Below are 19,913 nucleotides of genomic sequence, written 5' to 3'. Positions count from 1 at the left end.
GTAGTTTCGAATATTATGCAATTCGATATTTGCTTCGAGAGCAGCTGCAATATTCATGCTTTTCGAAGTGTTCACAAACTCACAGTCGCGAGTTTGCTGACTAATACAGCCAATGACCCATTTTCCGGACGCCAGATTTTTTGGACATGCTTGATAAATCGGAAGCCTTTGTGGCATCACCATGGTACCCCATAGAGTCAACGTACAAGATGGTCTGAAATGTCACACACAAAAACTTGTCGCTGTCCAATTTTTCGGACTTGTTGCCATGACCGCAGGTCCCAAATGGCATTGAATGAAGCCACCACCGCCATCATTTTGATTATCTCGTCCACCTTGAACAGACAGCTGTAGCCACTGCCGCCGGAATGCTAGGCCTAGCTACTTCAACGTTTGCTACCAAGCTTCTAGCTGTTCGGTGCGGTGTTTTCCATTGAACCATTTCGCTGTTAGCAGTGGCGCGGACTCCGTCTTTGTAATCCTCATCAATGTCTTGGCAGCTCGGGGAGCATGGCGCGTTGCGTAATACCGGTTCCCGAAAGTCAGCATCGCTTCAGTACAGCATTGTTGCGCGGTGAAGCATACGCGAAGTATTGCGGTGAAGCATACCAAGAGCAGGAAGAGGCAGTTGTCGTGGGACACAGTATGTATTCCTTAATTTAATTATACACGTGCGTAATCACAGTCTCCTGTCACACTATGAGCACCGATATGCCTAATGCGTGTACTGGCAGGCCTTCAGGGCTATTTTGGATGTGCCTGTGACGATTTGAGCCCTTGGGGGCAGTAAAAGGCATGCATTCGTTTTTTCGAACTGCCCGATTTTCCCGATGTTTTCGCGGCCCCTAGGGAGTCTGAAAAATCGGATGGTGACTTTCATCAGTAAAGCAGAATTTTTAAAATGAAAAGTCTGACACGTTCGACAATATTGTATAAATATGTTGGTGGGAGCTTGCAAATATAATAATTGTTGCCATTTCATAAAGCTTGTTAAACAATGGGCGTAAGAAACTGAGCAACGAGCTCCAGATACGCCTATATATGCCGGCGCCACCTTTGACATTTTTGGCACCCTGGTTGCTCACACTCTTTTCTCACCACCACCATGTCCAGACACCAAGTTAGTAAAACATGTTTCGTTAAAACATGTATAAAAATAAATACCTTTAAAAATTTCTTATAACCTTCATAATTTCTCAGAAACATTTGTTCGGGAAAAAAATCATAACCATTTCAAAAAACGTAAACTATAATATTCCAAAAGAAAGTGATAAGACGAGCGAATGACATCACCATTGTCAAAATGGCAGAAGCTTGGTTGGTCAGCAAGATTGACTCGGAACGACAGCGTCAAAAATCCAGTTTGGAAGGATATCTCAAACTTCCTGCTAAAAACAAAGCCCAGTATTTCAATAAATAAGTCATACTTGAATAATTGTGTTATCATTCTCACAAATTAGTCGGCTTAATAATTCCATATATCCAATAATTATCTTGCCATTTTGCGGCCGACTTTGTTGAACGGCAACTATTCGATTAGAAAATATTCAGGCAGAATGACTATTTGTTTTTAATTCAAGTTGAACTCGAAATATGCTATTCACACAACCCTAAACGAATTGTTTCTCTGGTTTTGGTTTTGATGGAATTGTCACTAAACAAAAATTTTGTGGTTAATACTTGATATTTTTGTTGGGCTCAAAAGCTTTATGGTTTAATTTTTTTATGAAAGGCTAATCGCCTGAGGCGCCGTGCTGGAAGGAAGCCGGATACTTTTCATTGATCAATGTACTGCCATATGATCAGAGATCTTACATGGATAGTTGGTACTTTAGTTGAGAGTGGGCATGTACTGTGCACTTTTGTTGGTAATCTTGAGCAGTTGGGCCCAAGGTGGGCAGTTGGAGATTTAGAAGGTTGGGCAGAGTATTCACAAATGGAAGGAAAATGCATTTGAAGTTGGCAAAGGATAAGATTGTGTGATCGAGCCTGGAAATTTGGAAGTATAAGTATGATGGAGGACAGTGGTAATTAAATATCGCATCGGAAAGCCCTCGTCCAGCAGAGGGTATTAACGTACTAAAATGATAATTACCGTGGACCCTCTTTAAACGGAACTTTAAGGGACCAGGGAAATTGATTCTGTTTATCAGGAGTTGCACTTACTCCGAGACATTGCAGAGAGGATTGCATGAACACAACGCCAACCAACCATGAGAAGGATGTTCCGTTTGAGTGGCAGTTCCATTTAAGAGATTTCCATTTATTGAGATTCTGCTGTAACTGAACAAAACAAAATCTGAAGTTATTCAAAACTTCAAATATTAATCGTATAGTGCTTACGATTCAATTAATGCTATTCCATTTGAGAGGTCACAATTCAAATGTAGGGGATAACTACATATATTAGACTCTACAGGGAAAAAGCCAGATGCAAGGAGTGATGACTGTTCCAAACGATTTTGCTGCAGGGAAGTCGCATTGCTGTAGAGTCTTACTATGTAGTTGCCGAGAGAATGCAAGAAGTAGCTAGCTTACACCAAAATATTTCCAGCCATTCAGGAAGGGTGCTACACCTCTAGGTAGCCTATGAATTAGCTTTCTTTTTATAATTATCGATTTATCATTTTATCAATTTATCATTTTAACAGTGTCACGATGTTTGCATACCTTCAAACAATGTGCGGTGCTGTATTATAGTTTTACTGTGCTCTTTCAGCTTCGGGTCACATGTTGTTCCTGTGCTTCATTACTATCACTGTCATAGCGTGTCAGATATGATAACCTTTTAGTTGTTTGTTATTTCGAAGTACTTCAGTTTACTGGAAGTTCAGTTGTGATCTGTATTATACATGTATCAAAAATGTAAATAAGCATTCACTCTCTTTATTTATTGGCAAATTCGCTCCACACAACCTCTATATTTCACTTTGGTTACAAATAAGAAAATATTCGGTTTGATAGGATCTTTGCATATTTCTCTTAAATTAATCAATTAATAAATTTCATTATTCAAGGACCCCTATTTAATGTAGGACAATGATGGTGATGTATTACCACATGTCCTCAACGTTGATGATGCTTGCCTGCTATCTAGCACAGTAATTTCGAAATGCTGTAGGATCTGCATCTGTGACACTCTGCAAGTTGAAGGCTTCCTTATTCTCTCAGTCAAAAAGCTTTTATTGCAAGGCCATCTGGAAAGTGGAGGCGACTGACTGAATTAATCTGCTGTAAGTTGTCCTCTCCGCATTTCACTTTTTTGGTGGCACCCGTTCAAGTAACGCTCTTTCCTGTTTCTCTCAAACAGTTTGAAGGTTGCTCGAAAGCCTACTCTCGCCTGGAGAACCTCAAGACACACCTGAGGTCACATACCGGTGAAAAGCCATACATGTGCGAATTTCCCGGATGCACCAAGGCCTTCAGCAATGCTTCGGACAGGGCCAAGCACCAGAACCGTACCCATTCCAATGAGGTGTGCATCCTTTCCATTGTTTTTTTTTTTCTTTTTCTAAACAGTAAAGTTGTCAAGGGGAGTTCCAGGGCAGTTCTTTTGCGGCAACACTGGCACGTGGCAGTGTGGTCATTGTATCCATTACGAGAGAGTAAACAACCAGCAACACGCACACAGCCTGTGTCGGGTAAACGAAGTGTTCATCTGACCAGGGCATCATTAAAAATGCACAGCCAGGCATCGGCAATGAACAGTCACTAAGAACAGTGAGTAATGCAGCCTGCATCACAGTCCCCCAACATGGCCACAGGGCCGAAACATGCAGCTGAGCGCTTGAATTGGTAGAGCTGGTGCAGGTACCGGAACACCCTCAGAACAAGCCTCAGATTCTTAATGTGTAATGGTACTAAGTTCAGATGTAGTGTTTGCAAATTTTTGTATTTGGCCGGCTGCAAACCAGACCCCTGAGGCTTTTAAAGGAGTTGAGAAATACTTTACACGCAGTGTTTCATGTACAATTTGGTTGTAGAGTAATGAGTTAGTTGATGTACAAATGTGTTTACATACATCTATGATGTTTTTTTTTAATGTTTCTGTGCTGTGGATTCTCCCTTTTCGCACCCCTATTCGAGATGCTGGTAGTATTTTGTTGACAGAGTAAAGTGCCAAATTCTATGACTGTCACTTTCAGTGCCTCTATAACCTAGTGAAATTGTGGCTGCTGGGATTGAAAGTAAGGTAACTGATAGTATGTCACACTGGAATATAATGCAAACCCTGGGAAAGAAAGTACTAGAAGGTTCATTGCCTTTACAGATTTGTGTGTGACGCTGTTATGACTCATTCATATATAGTTCTGGTGCTAAAGCCATTTACGTCACCTGGTTATGTGACATTAGGCAAGAGATCATGAAATTAATTTCTTCCTTTTCATGTTTCATTCTGCTCTAATAATACAGAAAGGTACTACAGCTCAAAAGAGAACATGCTTGAAATGCGATGCCTGTTTTTCATTCTCTATCCTGTTAGCCTCTCAGGAACATGTATTACACATGTTGAAATGTTCAAAGTGGGCAAAAATTTACACCCACATGGAGACAGCATTAAGGCAACAATTGTCACTTTCAAGAAGATCGAAATTCTTGCACTGCTGCAAGTGGGCCAACAATAGTAAGGGAATTGTGCACGATTTTATGGCTAGCCACGATGCTGGAGTCAAACGTGATGATCTGTCGAGTGGTGTACTGACGTTGTTCTTGCACTCTTAATCTTTATCAAACCCCACTGTCATTATACGATATTGCTGTTAGAGAGCAAGCCTGCATTGGAGTACGTGGAAGAACATAATTTGCATTCGCTATCGGGTGAACAATACGCCACCGTAAGCTCAGCAGGCATTAAATGTATTTTATTTGTAAGGAGTCCAGTTGGGGGTTCAGCTCAACCATTCTAAATGTGAAATTGTGGTGCAAGTATCCTTACAGGGCAAGGCTTCACGTGGGCAGAAGAAGAGACTAGGACACACAGTTCTAGCCTCTTCGTTCTAGTCTCTTCTTTCAGCCACATGAAGCCTTGCACTGTAACCATAGTTTTAAGGATGACCCACCAACTAGCTCAGTGGTGTAAGCTACTATCAACAAGCTTACGCTGTATTGCTCCAGCTAAAAGTGTATTGAACTACCTGCTGGCATGTGAAGTCACACATTGATATAGTCGATATTAAATACCTGTTTCTGGTTATTTAAATGTTCTAAAATGAAGTTTTGGATGTTACATTGCATACGTGTTTATTGGATATGAGCAAAGAGTGCAGAATCCGAAAGTCTAAAGGGACATGTTGACTGATGTGTGCTGTGGTCTGTAACCTAGGTAACAGCAACGTTTCTCAACATTCTTTCAGAAACCTTACGTGTGCAAGGCTCCTGGCTGCACCAAGCGGTACACGGACCCGAGCTCGTTGCGAAAGCACGTGAAGACGGTGCATGGGGCGGAGTTCTACGCCAACAAGAAGCACAAGGGATCTGAAGGTGGCTCTGGAGACGGCAGCGGGGCACTCAGAGACGGCATGGACCCGGCCGCTAGCAGCGAGGGCAGTCCCCGCTCTGATGATGGTGCCAGCAAACTTGCCAGTGTATCCAGTCCCAGCGTCAAGTCGGAGGTGAGTACAGTTGCTTCGAATGGTGGCGTGCCCTGGCCTTGTGCGTGCAGTAGTATCGAATTGTGACTACTTTATATGCGTGGCGAGCTGAGACCTCATTCTTATTTAATTCTTTAATGAAGCAACTGCCCACTTCCTTCTTGCACCTGGCCACACTAATCTGTCTTTAAGAAGCCGGAGTGCAGCTACTCCTGCAAGAAATAAAATCCAGAGAGGTTCAGGCCTGCAGGCTGCCTTTCTTGCCTTGGAAGAAGTAAAACCTTGGTAATTCGACCCTTGTTAATGGACAGCTCACCGGCAAAAAAAAATATAATGGGATGTGCGTGCGGTAGTAAAAAGCCTGTCTCAGATGAAGTCGCAAGACCTTCTTCACTGCGAGCTCTAGTAAGCGATGAGATTATGAGAAGTGCAGCTTTTGCTTATATTTTTCTTGATACCTTTGATAATTCGACATACGGTTAATTCGGACATTACTTTCGGTCCTGTAAAATCCGAATTGACAAGGTTTTACTGTAGTAGATGGTGCTGAAGTGCAATAAGTTGCATCAATAACTTTGTTAGGGCACTGAGAAGACAAAACACTGTTCCAAAAAAAAATAAAAAAGGCTACATGAGCTTTACAACAAATAGCTGTCTTAGTCGCCCTTGACACTGATCGTGTTCTTGTTTGTGCCTTCAAATCCCTTGACAGTCACGTCTTACAGGAACCTGACGACTTTTGCAAGGCCATCATTTTATTCACTAAAAGCATCTCCTCTTTCACGAACACTGAACCATATTTTCATACTTGCTCAAATTACTGAAATAACATCTATTTCTTGCATCTCAAAGTATGAGACTTAGCAAGTGTAAAGGTTGAGAAACATATTTTAATTTAATCGTAAAGTTGGTCTGGAAATGGCACCCTGGCGCCATTGGCATTATCGGGACATAGTATAGTATAGTACTTATTTTGCCAGGACGAAAACAGTGCCTACAAACCCCCAAGCAAAAAAAGGGGTACCTTGTAAATCTGCTAACCCTATTAAATGTGCATCTTAAGAGATGTGTACTTTGGCAATGCAAGACAAAACTACAAGCTGTTTAGCCTCACACACAATGTAGCCAACAAAGCTCGTGTCAAAGGAAGTCTGATGTTTACATTTAGAAAACGGCGACTCAATTTTTTCGTGGCCATACTGTACAGGCATATGCAACAGCCAACTCTTGCGTCGTGCTTTAACAAAAGTTCAAGCCGAAAATACTTGTACATTTTACTTCTGTTTATGTTGCATCCCTAACATTGTAGGACACAAGTTGTGCCACAGCAGCGGTTGGGTAAAGTCAAAGCCATTGTAGTAAATCATTTCACTTTGTAAAATGCTGCTGTCTTCTATTGAAGCTTGAATGGGCATCCAACCATTTAGTTTAGGGAAGACAGTCATGCCAATATTTAAGAAAGCCTCAGCTAATAAGGAAAAAAAAATATTTAATTTTCTGCAGTTGCCACGTCCCAACATTCTGCTCGTGATCACATTGCTGTGTATTATTTTAACGAAAGCACACTCTGTGTGTCATCCCCTGTAGTGTCTGCGAGGCAATTTGTCTTTGCTTTTGCAGGACCAGGGCTCCCCACAAAATGACAGCAGCCCCTGTGAAGAAAGCACCACGGATGGCCTTGGGTCATTCGATCAAGGCTCACTGGATGCTCCGATTAGTGACAACAGTGTTTCCACCACCTGTGGCCAGCTGGAAGCCCTTGACACTAATGACAATGCTTGGGATGTCATGGACCCTGCAGATCTCGAGGTAAGGGTCAAAGGTTTATTACAGTTTACTTGCAATATCTGCATATCGCTACAGGCCTTTCTAAGTCAGTGGCAAACATAACCATATGTGTAGCACGTAAGGCAATGATCTATGCCTCTCTTTATAAATAAAATCTGCAGATAGCCCTACAATTATGTGTGCTTCCACTTCAGGATGTTCCTAAGTATATATGCATGACAATGGCAAGTTGCTTGTTGCAAAAAGGTATCGGCACTAACAATTTATTGTAGTAACGAATGATGCTCCTCCATACTGCCGCATCGGAAGCACAAGGGTTTCGTTATATGCTGAATTATAATAAAATTAGGGCCTATAGAGCACAGAGATTGTATTTGAAGTTCAGCTATGGAATTGTGAAACTCAACTCAATAAAATGCTTTAAATGGTTCCCGGTCTTTATAGCTGTGTGACTGAAAATGGCGCTCAGTTATGCAATAAGGAAATTTTAGTCATAGTAATGCTTAACAAGCTTTTCATACTTTTGAGCTCTTCACTGTATACTTGTGTATTAATCCTCTCTCTGCTCTGTTTGTGCATAAGGGGCATGTTGTGTTGAAGGATGTCGACCCTTGTTGCAATTTCTTTTACTCCTACATTATTAAGGCCATGTAAAACATAATCGGCGCTCATGTTCTTTCAGGTTGACGAGTTTGCAGCTGCGATCACCTGTGCAGTAACATCATCCGGCAACCACACAGAAGCTGAGAGGAATGCCCACAACCGGCTGAGAGGGAAGCTGCATGCCCCGTTCAAGAATATAGGAGGTGGCTCATATGTACCTGGGCCACACATCAGTGAAATAGGCAAGTGCTCACATCTAAGCGTAGTAGTAGGCAGCTTCAGTAGAACTTCGTTGATACATTCTGCCATGGTCAGAAAAAGAAGAAATGCAAGGACTGTACTTGGAGCAGTGTTGTGCAAGATGGTTGGTGTAATCTTAAACACAGAACACATTTAAACACCGAAACATGAAAAATGCTTTTGTGTTAAGTAGGCACAGGTTAGTTAAGTCTCCCAGTCCTGATTGTTCTCCAGAGAATTTTCCAAGCTAACGAATGTTGAAAATGGACAAAGTGAAACCCAGCCAAAGGGCCATATTTTGTAAATATTCTTTTCCTTCAGATTCTATTCATTTCTGCTCGTTCATTGTGCTGTGTAGCCAATTTTGGCAATAATGAAAGTGTGTTAGTGGGCAGGCCCATGGCATGTGGTAAGACGAAACTAACTTTTGCTACTGTCTTTGCCCCAGGTGGACACCTGCATCGGCATGGCGGGAGCAGGCAGCCATATGGAGGCGACAACCAGAAAAGTGTGGCCAGCTTTTGCAACTCGGCAAACACAATTCAGGCTCCAGGTAACACATAATTTAGGCTGTGTGTCATTGCGTCCACAATATGCTCACCACTTTGTGGTGGCAGTCTTGTGGTCTTTATTTGTTTTGGGGCTACTTGTTTAACACTCTAGCACTTTCTTCCTGAGCAATTCACTTGTGCTGCCAAGCACTCCTCCACAGTGACCGGTGATCAGAAGACATTAGGGCCACCCTTGCACAGTTTTCACCTTTTGCTGTCTGCATCATTTTGTGCGGTCATATTGAATTGGCTTTATTCCGTGTTCCAGTGACGTGAGGGTGTAAAAGAATAGCTGCGCTGAGGGCAACTTGACAGGCTCTTACACCCGGTACATAACGGACGCTTTGGAAAGACACAGGTGTCTTGCCAAAGACAGATATAGTAATGCAGCCGCATGCTACAGTGCTAGCATGCTGCATGTTTTTTGTTGCATTCCCACCATATTGTACCTTCACCCAGTATTTTTTTACCAGAGGTAGTGTGGACCTTGGAAATTACTTTTGGATGTAATACTAATGTTGTAGCAGCAACTTACTTTATTTCAAGTGATGATATGGAGGTGTTATATAATTTTGATATTATGGAACATTGTAAGGAAGGGACAATGACTGTAGCAAGGATAAGTGACTAGGTACTGTCAGCATTCAGCAATTCTTGTTCCCTGAGCTTGTATTAGCTGAACCATGCACAGTGACAACGCAATCATTGTACTTCCAAAGTACTCAGTTCACTTTTGTGAAGGACATTGAGTGATGCATGCAACAGACTTGGGCACTTGTTCTGCCAAAGTGTTAAGAATCCACTGTACTTATCTGCAATCCTTAAGCATTCAATGTTTTGACACTTTCTTTATCAGCGAATGTTTCACCTTTTAAGGTATAAGACCATGAAACTTTTGTTCAAGTTGCAATGGCACTTTTGTGAAGAGAGAACTATTTTTTTTTTTGCAGGTTGTACTCCTCGTCAGACCACCCTACTGATAAGTCGCAGAGGCAGCAGTACAAGTACAGTGAGCTCCTTCTACAGCAGCATGTGCTCTGATGCAAGCCCCCAGGCTTCAACTGGAAGCGAAGCCTCACGCAGTCTGGCAACCAATTCGTCATGCGACCCAATAGCCAGCGGTTGCTCTTCGAGAAGGGCGCATGATCCAATCTCCAGTCTCTCTACTCACTTCCGAAGGGTCCATATACCAACCTTGGCAAACACCTCCAACCTTGTTGTTCAACCACAAAATGCAGCTATGACGGCCAGCTTGATGCTACCACCCGCAACACCACAGAGCATGGAAGTGCTACATGAGCAGGAAGATTCTTCTAGTATGCAGTCGCAGTTGGGCTCACCTGGCTCACAGAACACACAGGTTGGCGCTTGTGCTCAAGGTACTACGAGTGGTACAAGTGGTGCGCCGCCCGGAGCCCTGGAGTACGGTGGTGACCAGCAACACCCCAATGAGGGAGCAGTGCTCAGCTGTGGAACTGACAAAGCAGTGGAGGAGCTGGATGACCTGGTGCTGCCAGACGAGCTCATCAACTACCTCGCACAGAGGGAGCGCCCGGGCTCTGCCATGAGCCAAGCTGTATCCAGCGTGAGCCAGTACGATGAGATCCGTAACAAGAACTGTGGAGCAACCACTGCGAGTGGCTCTCTGAGCAATGGTCACTCGTGTTATTCTAACTCCTCTTTTGCCAAGAACAGTCATCAGCCTCATGCAAGCAACCTGCAACCGAACGCCGCATGTTCCATGGGCTCCCAGCCTAAGAGCTGTGGCAGCGGCACATGTCCACAGTCAGCAGGCTCCTCCGTTGCCACGGGGGGCAACCAAACATTCTATCAAGCTAGTCAGGAAGCTCTTCCGGGCTGCCAACCTGCCGGCAGCTGGCATATGCAGCAGCAGCACCAAAACATCACGCAGCAACCTCACGCAGTTCCAATGGGTCACGTGCCACATGTTCCACCGCCACACCAAGTTCCTCACCAGCCTGCTCACCATTCAGGCATGCATCAAGCACTCCACGCGCAGCATGCTAATGTGCCACACCAAGGTCCACATTCTCCAGGCCATCATAACCATCAGAACTCGCATCACATGCACCAACAAGCGCCTAGCTTTGGCCCCCAGCAGCAGCCTTACAGGCAAGCTCCACAGCCAGGCCACGTCCGCCAATCAGGATATTCAGCCTCAGTACCTTATCATCATCAGCAGCAGCAGCAATCAAGCTTCCATCCTACTTACAACATGCCTCCTCCTAGTTACTGTGATAGAAACCAATTCGGGCATGGTGGCAGCAGCCAGCAGAGATTTGCAGCTAGTGGACAAATGGACAGTCATAGTTGTGCAGGCAGTTATAACCATGTTCAAAACCAGCCAGTGAACTGCTGTCACCAGCCACAGACAAGTCACCCACTACCACAGGATTGCCACTCACACCAGGTAAATGGTCATGCGCCAGCCCCAGTGTATGCTCAAATGCAACCACCACCACCGCCACCCTACCAGCCAAACCACTGTCAGCAGCAACATGGCAATGTGCCACACCAAGGCCCACGTTCTCCTGGCCACCATCAGAGCAGTAGCTGGTACTGCCAGTGCGGTGCAACTAGCTGCAAAAATGTGCCGCATCATCAACAGCCACCCACGCATGGCACTTACCAAACGAACCATGCGCAAACATATCAAGAAAATGGAAATGCCTACAGGCCCATACCAAACAGTGCTGTCCATATGCCTCAACCGAATCTTGTTGTACAGCCGCAGCAGGTCTGCCACCCACCCGCATCGCCCATGAGTGCTCCACTTCCTCCGTCACCAGCTCCCCAGACGCCCTCTGTGCAGTCCGCCGTGGCCACGTATGGAACGTCTCAATCCAGCAGCTGCCAGGGAGCTTGCATGCACAGATCTCAAAGCAACCAGTGCAGCAGCTACCCGCCCTCTGCTAGAAACAGCTGTTTGGAGAAACATGCTCAATACAGCCAAGCTAGCCAGAGCCTCAGCAACCACAAATGCTCAAGGTGCAGCAACTGCTCAAGGTCACAGCCCGAGATCCAGTGCCGTAGCGTTAGCCAGTCCTCACGTGCCGCCATGCCTCCGGACACATATCGGCGCACGTTAGAATACGTGCAGCAGTGTCAGCAACTCGCTGCCACAAATGCCATCGAAGGACCTGCAGTTCAGGAGTTCCCGCCAGTGCCTGTTCAGCCTGCAGCAGCAGCAGTTTCGCAGCCTCAGTCTGTGCAGCCGGCCGTTCCTGCTGCCCAGCCAGTGGGTGGAGTGCCAGCAAGTGCCGTGCTGCAGCCGTCGGACGCACCAGCTCAGGCGGGTATGGTCCTCTCTCCTGGTTGCAACAAAGTGACCAGCACCACAGATAAGTCGGAGGTACAGCAGTGTCACTTGGTAGAAGGACTGCAGCAACACCAGCAGCAGCAGTCGCAGCAGAGTGCAACAGAAAACAGCAACACGGTGCCATCACCTAAGGTTTCACCAAACAAAGCAACTGTCCAAAAGAACTCTGTGAACCCTGCCAGGGCCTTGAGTGCGAGAGAGAACAGACCACATCCACATTCCCCTCTCCTGTGCACCAGCAACATGGTGATCAATGACATGAGTGCGACATTGTCATCCCTGATGCAAGAGACCAAGTGCCTGCACCTGCTACAGTGAAGCGGCAGTGAGCTACAATGTTCACTGTTTGGTTGTGGTGCGCGAGGAAGGACAGGTGTTCAAAGAGCTGTTCCACGTGAATGTAGAGAGCAACTTTGATGCGAAGACTGAATCTTGTGGTTTTTTACAAACTCAGGAATAACTTTTGCACTTGTAAATAGCTGTACAAAAGAGTCTGCATGTGCGTTTGTTGTATCATTCAATCATGTTTCATTGCTGCCTTTATCCTTTGACACCTTGTTGCAACTTTGTCACCAGCGTTGCCTTATCAAAGTGCAATTTTTATGTACACATACTTCCAACAGCAGCTCATAAATTATTTGTTTTTTGTCCTGATGATGAAGTAGCTTTATTAAAGCTGTGCTGTTTGTCTCACTTGCTTTGGCTTTGTTTCCTTTAACTGTGAGGACCATCTCTGCGGTCGACCCCCGGAGCACAGTGCACAGGTCACGTTCAAGTCGTTTCTTATTACAACCTACCTCAATCCTGGCGCAACGCTTGTGAGTTGGAGTGCATTGCATATATATATTTGGCACACTTATACTTGCTTTGAAAAGTGGGCACAGAGAAGACTCATGCCAGTCTATTACAGTTGAACCTCGACATATTGAAAATGGCTATAATGACTTATTGGATATAATGAAGAAAATTGAAATTGCTTTGCCATGCTTTATTTGAATGAGTGTTGTACTGCATAACAAGACCTAAAATACCACGAAACCAAGGAAATAACGGCAACAGCGAAGTGAATATTTGTTTGGTCGGCCACTCAAAATACATATTCTGGTAGCAAAAATATCAAACATGTGGCCAGTGCAAGTTAAAAGGACACATTCTGGCCATGTGTGCACATTGTTGCCAATGGCTTTGTCTGGCTAGTGTGCACGACTTGCCAAGCCATGTGCCACTACCATGTGATCACTTGTATCACACAATTTCATATTAATGGTGCAAGACACATCTGCAATTCATTGTTCACAATACAAATATTGACACGGCAAGTCACAAGTCAAAATCAATTGTAGACCCTTTGTCGGCTCATCATCGATATAATGCATGCGATTCTTTCTCGTGGACTTGGTCACAATTTTTTTTTATTAAGCTTATGAATATCATATACAGTATGTTCTCAGTAAATGGAAATCGCTTACATGGGATTGCCACTTCAATAGAACAACCGCCTTTCTAAATGTTTTGTGCTTGGGTAATGCAAGATAACTTTCATTAATAGTAATGAAAATTTTTGCAAGTTTGTGAATGGAACCACAGAACAAGCTCTAAAGGACATTTTCAGAAAGTTCCGGGAGCTTTATTTTCAGCAACACATGCTATCAAGAAAGCCATCCTTAAAAAGTGCTGCCAAAGACTTAATCAGGTAAGTATTTGATAGCTTTTTAATGTGCAACCAGGTTTAATGCGACTACATTTTCGAAATATTAGTTGTCAGTGTCCGACGAATTGCGTTGGCATTTCAGGCACTTTTGTGCTTCAATGTGTAAAGCAGCGTTTTCTTAAACAAGTAAGCGGAACAACTAGGTATTTCTTACCGCAAGTTTGACGGCACATATATCGAAACCGGTGCCATTCTTAGAATTTGTTCCAAGTCTATATGCCTTGCGAAGTTGCTATACTCATTCAATAGTACCGTGCAGCACTGTGGAAACTACAGGCTTCTTCGACCAATCAGGGGGGCACATCTAAAATCACGAAACACGTCTAAAAGTGCCCTTCCACGTACTGTCGTATGCTAGCGGCGACCGTTGCAGCATCTACTACGACTGCAACTGCGCAGCGAGATCAGCTGTCGTGATAGCAAAGATAGAAAATTCGTTCCATATTCGCTCTGATACCAGAAAGGCGTGCTTATTCAAGATACTGAGATACAGAGGAGAAGGAGGGTTGCAGAGTCGGCGCAAGCGGAGGATTCAGAAGGAGCACTCGGCCAGCGTGTCGTACTAAGTTGCAAGAAAAGACGCAGGGAGCATACGAAAAAAATTTGGAGGATACTTAAGCTTCGCCTTTAAGAGTGGAACGCTATAGCATTCAAAGACGCCCGATTGCTTTTCATGCTTCCCGGCAGCTGCAGCTTACGTAACCGTAACGTTTAGTGGGAAACACTGGCAGCGAATGCTACGCACGAAGGGCCAAGCTTTCTGGTAGAAACGCGGCCTTTTGCGTGGGTCGATCTCCTGTTAATATTTCAGTACGAGAATAAAAAATAGGTGCTGCCCTTTTTATTTCCATTCCATTTGTTTGTGGGCTGCCGTTCTCAAAATTCCGAGGAATAACTTTCTAAAGAATAAAAGACAAGTATGAGTAACTTTGGTGGTAGAGGAACTGTTGGGTATGCGTGGTCCGGAATTTGGTTCGAAATCCTTTTTGTCAAAGCGACGTTCGACCCGGGACGCCGACGCTGGATTTTCTGCGACACGGTGCCCCTAACTCGATATCGCGTTAAAACCTTACGCTAGAGTTAGTTCTCGAAGACGCTAAAGCCTACAGACGATGCATACGAATACGTCTCGTGCCTACATGCTCTGATCATTTTGCATATTCACTGCAAGAAATTGTAGTAGCACCGACAGGGCAACGCACTGAAAGATGACAAACTCGAGTTACTGCAGACGCCGTCCGCCTTTGCCTGCGTTCACTCCGAATGCGCACAGTGCCAGCTGACGCATACTGGCCATCGTGCATTTCAACTGAAGCATGTTTCCATTCATTTTGAGCGCGATTAAGCATTTATACAAGCGTAGCTGCTTCGGCAATCGCGTTGTCAGTGCGAAGTTTTCCCTCTGCAACTGATGTCACGACGACTTGCCGCGGGCGACGGTCGGCAGACTTGTTTTGTCGGCGTCACGAAAGCCTGTCCCACTGCGACCACACGCTGTCGTCAGTCGCGTCGGCGGCGTTATCGGCCTAGTGTGACAGTCGAGAGTGCTTCTCAGCGACCCAGTCTGTCTAGTCGGTCGATGGTCGGCGTCTAGTCATCTGCTCGAGATCGGCGTCGTGTCGTGTTGGCCTTGTGTGAATGAGCCTTAAAAGAACAAGCGACTACGCCAGCAAGGCGACCATCGCTGTTTGCTTGCTTGCTTCGTATACCATGGCGCGTACCCACTAGGGGGGATTGGCCAAAAAGCAGGAGGTTAAACGGAAAGCGGTTATAGGAAAACGGGTGGTTTTGAAAGGAGAGCAAGCTAGAAGGTAATAAATTTTCAACAATTTAATTTGAATTTTGTACATTAATAAATAAGCCAATTAACGTAAATAGGAATTTCGCAAAATAATACAAAATAAATAATTTAAAAGGCTCTTTGTGTCACCGACAAAATCGCATACGGCCCTGCATACATTCCTTTGGCTGAAAGCCAATGTAGTTGTCTCAAAGGAGAGAATGTTTTTAATGTCTATCGCAATGCCTAATTGGTTTTCAAAAAGCCCCACACTTCTTCGTCTTCAGGGGCACCTTCCTCGCTTCTTCTTCACCTAGGTTACATGTGCGCGATACCTCTTTCTTGCGAGAAACGTATGGTAGGTTTTCTACAATGCACGTGTTCGTGAAAGGACGTCTTTGAACGAGCATTTGGCAATGACCTAAATTGCACCCGAATCAATCTCGCGATGACTGTCGACGGCAATGCGTTTAGCATTGAATCAACATAGTGGCACAACATACTGCCACTGTCGAAACGAGGTATGTATGAGGCGTGCACTGCATCGAGACACCCGTTTCGCATTTCTCTGAGAACACTTGGTGCCATCTAGTGCCACCACCGCGAAGCCTGTGCGTATATGATGCGAAATGGATGGCGCAGCGATGCGTGCGAATGCACCTAAGCGCGTCATGCGGCAGCCGGACTCCTCTGTCGATCTTCTTTCGAGACACGTTGCGCCATCTGGTAGCGCTGCCGCGAAGTCCTCGCGTGGCCTCCGAGATAGAAGAGTGGCACGCCGGTGTCTGTGAACGCTTAGAATTGCCCCCTTGCCCAATGGCGCACACCCAGTTGAACATACACAGTGACCCAAGTTGGCGAAAGGTTGATTAAAGAGATAGAGAGAGAGAGAAATGGAAGACAGGAAAGGCAGGGAGGTTAACCAGACGCACGTCCGGTTTGCTACCCTGCACTGGGGAAAGGAGGTATTGGGATGAAGAGAGATAGAGGAGAGAGAGCACAGTTTCGCACGCAATGGAAGGTTCGCACCAAGTCTACACACGGTTACCAAGACCTGTCGACTTTAGGTATTTCAAGAGCGCTTTCGTGGCTTTCTGTGCCATCGACGGGTACGGCCAGGGTTCAAGGAGGATCTTCATTACGGGAAATCGTCTGGAGTCCAGCCGGTTCAGTGCTGTCCGAAGAACTTCGCGCCCGACGTCGTATTGGGGAGATAGGACGTGTCCAATCGTTGCTGTGGTTCCGCAAAAGTCGCACATGGGCGTATCCCCCATTCCAATGCGGAACGAGTAGGCTTTCGTAAATGCCACCCCGAGCCAGAGGCGGCACATTATACTGTCGCCTCAGAGCGGGAAATTTTCGATGGCACTTGTAGCTTTAAGGATGGATCCAGCCTGTGAAGATGACACTTCTGGAGGTTGGGAGCAGACCAGTATTTGTGTGTCATAGCTTTAGCCACAATATGAAGCTGTCTTGCGGCGTCGGTTCTTGATGAGGGGATTGGAACTGGTCGGGCATCCAGATGGGCAGACCGGGCGGCTTCGTCAGTGAGGTCATTACCAGCCAAGCCGGTATGTACAGGTAACCACTGGAATATAATTTCATGCCCTTTAGCGATAGCTTCATGATGATCTTCTCTTATTTCATATGTCAGCTGCTCATGGGTCCTATGATATATATGGCAAAATGCAGACTCTGAAGTGCTGCCTTAGAGTGGCAAAAAATGACCCATTTCTGAGGTGTCTCTTGCAGGAAACATTTGACAGCAGCCCGCAGGGCAGCAAGCTCTGCCGCTGTTGATGTTGTCGTGTGAGACAGTTTGAATTTGATTGTGGTTTTCGTAGCCGGAATGACAACAGCGCACTGTCACTTTTACTCACGCACGCAAAAAAAGGAGTGAGATATCTAGCAGGTGTGAACGATAGTGTAGGGTGAGTGGCGTGCCTGGCACGACGTGTAATGACTTTATTTTGTATAACCTCTTTCCTACGTCTTCATGGCATATAGTAATGCACTTTCTGTATTAAATTTCACTTGAATTTAGTGCTTGTGGTGTTTGGTTCTTTGTTTAGTGTCGCTGCAAGCCTTTGCACTGCCTACGTCCATGATGAAAAACGTCCATGATGGACGTTTTTCGTCATTGTAAAGCGGCGAATTCGCAGCGGCACGTACCTAATTGGCCATGTTGGCGTCACAGACGTTCATTGAAGGGCGGAACACAGCTACTGACAAAGACCCGGTGATCCATACTGACATCAAGGACGTTCATTGAAAACCAGCACAGACTGACTGGCACATAGTGCTCGAAGTCGGCATCAAAGAGTTTTATTGAAGAGCGCTACATATAGTCCCGCATCTACAGTGACACCTGTCGACGTTGAATAGTTTCGTTGAAGAGCAAAGCATATACACATTGCCACGTGCTCAACGACTCAAGTTGTGCAAACGGTTTGGTCTCGAACCCTGTTCCCTTAGCACAGCCGCCCGATGCGCTAACCATTCGACCATGAACCACGCAGTGACATAGGTTGGCGGGAAAACGGTTAGGTTGACAGATATAACCCAGAAAGTACGTGAGGTACCCGAAGAAGGGCAAGGTAGTAAAATATAAGTAATTTTTTGGGTATCACAGCTCAATAATTAAAATTATGCTATTGACCACAGCCTACCTTATTAGAAAAGTCTGTATGGTAAAAAACAAACCGAGGTAAGTATATAAGTACCATTATAGCCTCGTTAGGCTACCAAAGCGTGGCCGAGTAATTTGACTTCGACTGTGGCAATTGGGAGGCGGTGAGCTCCTTTACTGCCGATGAACATTGTGCCCGGGTTGGCCTGGTTACCCGCGAGGAAACGGCCAGGGATGCGATCTGTTGAACGGAAGGATGTGACGGCAAAGTAAACATATGCAGGAGTTTTCGCGGGAACTCCGATAGCCATCTTCGCCGAGTTTCTCCGTCGCTGCGATTCAGGTTTACTTTCACTGGTGGTATACTGCAAGCCGCCTGTAACCCTAAACGCAGCTGAATTCTATGCTGGTATAAAAAGTTCACGCTCTGTCATTCTCGTTCCCGCAATGACCGCGTCGGTCGAACGAGAGCTCTCACGTCATTTTAATGGCGGTGTCCAATGGCGGGAATGTGGTTTTTGAAGAAATGCCGGCACTGAAGGCGTCCGAAACACAGGCCCATTAACACTAACGCACTTTGCAGTAGAAGCTATAGGTTCCTTTACTGCGATTGGAAGCTGAATTAGCACAGACATGACATATTCTTCTTGCATTTTTTGGGTAAAGCGAAGTTCAGAAATAAATACTAAACGATCTAGTAGAAGAAAAAAACTAGCAAATGTTACAGCACCCTAAATAGTTCTTTGTAGTACTATACGCGTCTTCGAATTAGTTCTGGACACATAACGACGCACTGGCTCGCTGAGATCCTTTTGAGAGGTGCGGCTGCAAAACGCAATGGTTTCGCCTAGGAAACAACGTCAACATGGCTACAAAACATGACAAAAATTTTGTCCCTGCCATGATGTACCGAAAATGTCGCTGACGCAATGTCAACATCTCGAGGCTAACCTATAGCATCAAATTTGGTGCTTGCCAGCTTTTATACTTCAGTGCGTGATACCTCTTCGGGTGAGAAATGTATGGTAGGGTTTCTAGAATAATACAATTCTGCGCGGAAGAACTTCCAACGGCCATCTGGCAATGACAAAATTTGCGGAAGAAACCACCCCTCGATGATCGTCAAAGGTATGCTTTGGCGTTGAAGTTGCAGCTCGGCCTCCTCCTTAAAAGGAAGCTTTAGCTGGGGTGCTCCAATCTAAATACATGTAGAAGGAGAATTCGTTTTTCTCGGCAACCACTTCATCAAATTTGACGAGGTTTGTAGAATTAAAAAAAAAAAACTTATATTCTAGTGACCGTTTATTTCGAATTTTTCATTTAGGTTGTCAATTCGATATTGAAAATTGGCGAAAATCGCAATTTCAGAAAACGAAACTATCAAGTTTAGAACTCTGGAACTCAACAATGAAAAACGATATCACAATTCGGTGAATTGCATCTAACAGTGCATCTACAGCGGACAAAATTGATATGTTACACATGAATGTCAAAAAATTTAGTATGTAAATAGGCTTTTGCAGAACCCTTGTACACAACGTAACCAATTTACGTAAGATACAAATTGACACATCAAATTTGTCCGCTTTGACTGTTATAGTAGATGCCGTTTACACAACCGCGATAAGTTTTCTTGATGCAGAGCTATTAGCTTGTAAACGTCGTTCTATCTTTATCGAA

The 19,913-nt window shown here is 45.0% G+C and overlaps 1 protein-coding gene across 1 annotated transcript in view; it reads left to right on the top strand.

Moving 5' to 3' along the window:
• The window catches only part of ci (transcriptional activator cubitus interruptus), a 79,602-nt gene extending 66,796 nt beyond the window's left edge, over positions 1–12,806 (top strand). The window contains exons 8-13 of the mRNA XM_050177591.3: positions 3,311–3,475; positions 5,355–5,612; positions 7,212–7,400; positions 8,062–8,224; positions 8,671–8,775; positions 9,724–12,806. Of these exons, the coding sequence (XP_050033548.1) occupies positions 3,311–3,475; positions 5,355–5,612; positions 7,212–7,400; positions 8,062–8,224; positions 8,671–8,775; positions 9,724–12,431 (3,588 nt within the window). The 3' untranslated portion in view covers positions 12,432–12,806. The remainder of the gene's footprint in view (positions 1–3,310; positions 3,476–5,354; positions 5,613–7,211; positions 7,401–8,061; positions 8,225–8,670; positions 8,776–9,723) is intronic.
• Positions 12,807–19,913: the final 7,107 nt, after the last annotated feature.

The sequence above is a fragment of the Dermacentor andersoni genome, chromosome 5, assembly GCF_023375885.2.
Source record: "Dermacentor andersoni chromosome 5, qqDerAnde1_hic_scaffold, whole genome shotgun sequence".
In the NCBI taxonomy this organism is placed as follows: Eukaryota; Metazoa; Arthropoda; class Arachnida; order Ixodida; family Ixodidae; genus Dermacentor; species Dermacentor andersoni.
This window is presented reverse-complemented; position numbering and strand designations above follow the sequence as displayed.